Source organism: Salmo salar, chromosome 06 (assembly GCF_965601325.2).
Source record: "Salmo salar chromosome 06, fSalSal1, whole genome shotgun sequence".
In the NCBI taxonomy this organism is placed as follows: Eukaryota; Metazoa; Chordata; class Actinopteri; order Salmoniformes; family Salmonidae; genus Salmo; species Salmo salar.
Genome location: NC_138296.1, coordinates 17,097,689 through 17,102,674, shown reverse-complemented (window position 1 = coordinate 17,102,674; position 4,986 = coordinate 17,097,689). Strand labels below are relative to the sequence as shown.

The following is a 4,986-nucleotide window of genomic DNA, read 5'->3' as shown; positions in this document are numbered from 1 at the left end:
CAGTGGGTAGTGAGTGAGAAAAAAAAAAAGTACAAATTTATTGACTTAAGATAAATGTTCTGAAAACTCCGACAATCTTTTGGTCAGCAAGCGTGAGGGTTCTCAGCAATTTAATTTAAATTCATTCAATGTGCAGAAGGGAACCACACCTGCATTTGTCAATGCCTTCATGTATATAACATTCATTCTAATATATTGTGCCCAGCTGAACATGCCCCAGGATTTAGGATGGTATTTCAGGAATAATGGTCTAGTTAGAAACACAACCGTGTCAGCCAACACTGAGATCACCCTTTTGGGTTTCAATAACACCTTTGGTTCCAGTTTAAAAACAGACAAGCACAAGAAATGAATACTTGGAGCACTATATTTGAGGAGTAGTACATTTTTATTGCACAAGAAGTGACCAGCTTTTAAATTGCAGACATCTTTAGTCAGGGAGCAGTGAGCGGAAGGCCTATAGAGTTTAGAAGTCTTCAATATCCAGGAACTACTTCTTGGATGGAGCCATCCCCCTGTACCAGGCACAGGACCCATCACTCCTCTTGAGACAGGCAGAGTACTTGGCCTGGGGTCCGCTTTGGCCATCAGCCAACAACCAGTCCGTCCAAAGACACTCATCTGGGGCGCTGACGGGACACGGGAGGGAAGAGCAGCGGATGATCTGTAGATCAGAGCAGGGAGAGAGAAAGATCCAGATCACTGACTGATCATTACCCCAATACCCCAGCTCATGTGTTTAGCCAATGTGACAAAGTGAACAAAAGTGGTGTGATGTAATTTTACTATAATTCCTGTCACACACCGTGCAATCGCAGCCGCTTTGGTAGCGTTGAGTCAAGCTCTTCCTTTGTGTGCCATTCAAGTCCTCCCAGTACTGAATAAAGTCACACATGCCTATGAGCATCTTGCCATCAGTATTCAGCCTGCCTGAAGACAGAGAGAAGACAGTGAGTCAACAACCTGTGTGGTAAAAGTCAACCCCAGATGCTGATCTTAGAACCATTTCCCCTTTTTCCCCCACAAATGGTTAAGATTAGAATTGGGGAGGGGGAAACAGATCCTAAATCTGTCCCTTAGGGAAACTTTACCCTGGAGCAGGAAGACATACCGATGCAGCCTGGAACACTAGAATTTATCGTAATAAATAAGTGATGCATTAGTTGTAAACATTTAAATTCATAACATTTGGTATTGTAAAGCGTAACTTGAAGATCCAGGCTGTATCACAGCCGGCCGTGGTTGGGAGTCCCATAGGGCGGCGCACAATTTGCCCAGCTTCGTCAGCGTTTGGCCGTCATTGCAAACGGCCATGATGCTACAAGCATAGGTTGAGCAGTTTAACCAGTGATAGCAATGAACTTGGGTAATGTAGTGAGATCCACACCTGTGAAGAGATACTCCTTGGTGAGTTCCAGAGTCACGCCGCACGAGGCTGAAGAGGATGAAGTGAAGATGGTGTGGATAACCCGGTCAGGACCTTTGAACATCTAGCCAATCACAAGGAGAGAAAGGAAGATCTGTCAAACATCTACAATTTGGAACCTAACAGACAGCAGCTCTCAGGCACTGTCAGTCTTTCCTAATTCCCTCCCTATACCCCATCCCCTCAGCTTTTGATGTTTGCAGAGCAACATATTTATTAATCTAACCTTTATTTTATCAGGGTGTCATACAGAGACCAAGGTATTATTAACAGATCGCCGAATTACAAACATCAAGTTACAAAATGTAAGCAGAACAGTCAAACAATTCTGACTCAACATCACATTTACAACATTTTGAAGATCGTTCCACAAATAATGCTAAAATATTTCAGGCAGATTCATCCAACTCAGTTGAGACCAATGGAATATCCAGAGTCAACCATCCTTATCTGAGACCGACTAACTAAAATGTCTAAAAGGTCAGTAGTAATTTTAGGCACAGTGAGAGTTTTAGTAAAATGGCTTTATAAATGAAAATCTGGCAATTTATCAACCAACGTGACAGAGCCAGCCAACTTCCTGGTAGGGAATGCAGTGATGATTACCAAACCCCCATCACCAGTAATAAAGTGCAGTGCATTATGATAAACTGCATTTAAAAGCTTTAATGAAATGGCAGCTGCATTCATATAGATGTCACCATAGTCTAGGACTGGTAGGAACGTTGACTGAATAATGTGCTTTCCAGCAAGAGGCATGAGCCATTACTACAGAAGCTCCTATTCATACGATGGAAGCTCCACAACTACACTGCTTATGCCAGCCCAGATCGGCAAACATTGAAGGGTTGGAGCCCAGGGGAAAGGAGTGAAGCTGTCAGACTGGGGTTCAGTGGGCTTCAATGTAGTCAGGAACAACACCTTAATAAAAAGGCTGATCATACCTTGATCTGTTGGACATAATAGTTGGTGTTACCAGACACAGCTTTCACTCCAACCACCTTTGCCCTGATCACTGGAAGAGAGAAACTTGGTTTAACTACTAACATCACCCATTTTCCTTTAAATGGTCAGTCAGACACTGATTGTTTAAGGGTGTAATGAGATCAAATAAAACAGTAGAATCCTTCAGACAAGATTTTACAGTCATAAAAATGTTTGTGGATAAGTTCACACTGTTTGGGCTAAACAAACGCGTCAGTTTCCCTCCAGGTCCTAGATTCCTAACTCTGGTCATCTGCCATTAATTCAACACCTTGTTTAACTATGCTGCCCTGCCTGGTCTGCAGATGTTCAGGCGCCAACCAGGGGCTGGTAGGAAGACTGAGGCACATGAGCCTTCCATCAGCTGTAGTCAGAGAGGAATATGCCTGGCCTGCTGAGGCACACGTACCTTATGACACATGCTCCTCCTCCGCCCACCTGTCTGGGTAGAAGGTGCTGACAGCAACAACCTCTTCACTTCAGTCTGATTCAGAAGATATTCAAACGATTCATCCTTGCCAATCAGATTAACTACTCCTGTAATGTTAAGTTCCCTCTATTCCACTGCTGTCTATCATCATTAGGACCAGTACACCACAGTAGTACTTGTTGCTTTTATCACTGGAATTACAGTTTGTTTTGCAGACATACTGATCTAATGAAACTACAGTAGAATGGGTTTTTACTAACAGCTTTACCAGCTACAGGACATCACTCCAAAACCATTTGGCAGATGTTTCAGACCTCAAGATGGCACCAAAGCCCACAGTTGTGCAGAGCATATGCATTTCCTTTGTTCTAGTACAATTCAGGTAGAGATCATTCATTTTAAGGAGCACATGAAATAAATTAAGTCTCCAAGAAAAGTGACAGTTGCCAAATCTTAATTTATCATCCTGTTGCAGGGATTTTCCTGCACATCAGGAACTGCAAACTTGTAGTGTATTCAAGGTTTAAAAAGCCAACTAAAGTTATCAATTTCCACTAAAAATGCCAAACTTGATTTGCCCCAATGAAAATTATATCAACCCTAACAACAAAAAATCCATTCATTATAATCCGCATAACAATTCATGTTGCTGCAGGATTATGTTCCTGATGCGTGAAACTGGCTCAAATTAAGATACGGGATCTGTAGCCTACCACTATTTGATTTAAATAAGTCTACACTACAACTGAATGCCTTGGGTTAAATGTAGAAAGATAATGTATTTACTTAATAGTAGTATATAAAATGTAGCAATTCAACTGTAGGCATAATGTGTAGGCCTAGAAGAAGATATAACACTTGGTGTAGCAGGGTCTCATCCAGGGCTACAGCCAGGGCTCTCAAACCCTGTTCCTGGAGAGGTACCCTCCTGCAGGTTATCAATCCAAACCCAGTTGTAACAGACCTGATTCAGTTTATCAACCAGCTAATTATTAGAATCAGGTGAGCACATTAGGGTTGGATCAAAAACCTACAGGATGGCAGCTCTCCAGGAACAGGGTTGGAGAGCCCTGGTTGTAGCCCATCTTACTGTTGCCTACTTAATTATGTAAATACATTGATCATGTCATGGTTATTATTATAACAAACATTAAGAATTCTGTGGTCATGTTGCGCATTGATACAGTGTAGTAGCCCAGTGGTTGCCAACTCCAGCCTTCGAGTACACCCAACAGCACACTTTTTGTTGTATCCCCGGACAAAAATACCTGATTCAACTCATTGAGGGATGATTAGTTGAATCAGGTGTTCTTGTCCAGGGATACAACAAAAATGTGTACCGTTGGAGTAACTCGAGGACCGGAGTTGAGAACCTGAGAAGTCAGAAATATTGGCAGTTTCCTTACCGACGTCTGCGCTGCAAAAAGCCTGTTGAAGATGGACAGGAGCGCATTTGCAAGCTTCTGCAACGTCTTCGATCCGCCAAAGGAACAAAACGACCAGAGTGATGAAACAACTGCTTATAGACCAAGTCATTTTGGAAAATATCTATCAACAATGTATCGCGTAAGATATGTTTACTCCAGGAGCTAAAGAACAGTTGTATTGTAAACCACACTAGAACATTCAAAGATGTTCCCAGACAGACTAACACCTAGAAATCTGTTTTCCCTTCGATGTAATCAGCCCGTTTTTATTGCAGGCTGTGATCTCCTCCCCAGTCAGAACCAAGCCAGTGGTAGGCTGAGCGTTCTATTAATCCAGAACCATAGCAACTCCATTGGGAAAAATACCCTGCTTAAAGGGACAACCACAGAACAGGCTCAACTTGCCCGGTTGACATAAATTCCATAAATTGTTTGTCTTTCGCCTAAACAATGGCGATGAAACAGAAATATCCGTTTTAGGATATGCCTATTTGAAATAGTTTTTTTAAACACCTGGGGCAACTTTAAAGCAGGCTCAACTTGCCCAACTACTCAGTTCAGTTCACTTGCCCTAGGCCCCTCAAACTCAACTCTGGACCTCGACGTGAAGCCAGTGCCACTGCATTTTTTTATTGTTCCCCTTTAATCAGGGACTGATTTTGACCAGGGACACCAGGTGGGTGCAATTCGTTATCAGGTAGAACAGAAAACTAGCATGC

General features: G+C 42.5%; 1 protein-coding gene across 1 annotated transcript; it reads right to left on the bottom strand.

Annotated features, from left to right (window-relative positions):
* Positions 1–369: 369 nt before the first annotated feature.
* Positions 370–4,515, bottom strand: LOC145879803 (metalloproteinase inhibitor 2-like). The gene is made up of 5 exons (XM_082976338.1): positions 4,247–4,515; positions 2,371–2,441; positions 1,388–1,490; positions 806–930; positions 370–664 (listed from the first exon to the last, which is right to left on the bottom strand). The coding sequence occupies exons 1-5, from the start codon at positions 4,374–4,376 to the stop codon at positions 491–493; spliced, it is 603 nt and encodes a 200-aa protein (XP_082832464.1). The 5' UTR covers positions 4,377–4,515; the 3' UTR covers positions 370–490.
* Between the last annotated feature and the right edge of the window lie 471 nt (positions 4,516–4,986).

Bases quoted from the DNA above. Each gene is read 5' to 3' on its own strand.
- LOC145879803 (XM_082976338.1), bottom strand. From the start codon at position 4,376: ATGACTTGGTCTATAAGCAGTTGTTTCATCACTCTGGTCGTTTTGTTC. The intron at 1,491-2,370 runs GTATGATCAGCC...GTGATTGGCTAG, and splicing joins ATTATGTCCAACAGATCAAG to ATGTTCAAAGGTCCTGACCG. The intron at 931-1,387 runs GTGTGGATCTCA...CTCTGTCTTCAG, and splicing joins CAAGGAGTATCTCTTCACAG to GCAGGCTGAATACTGATGGC.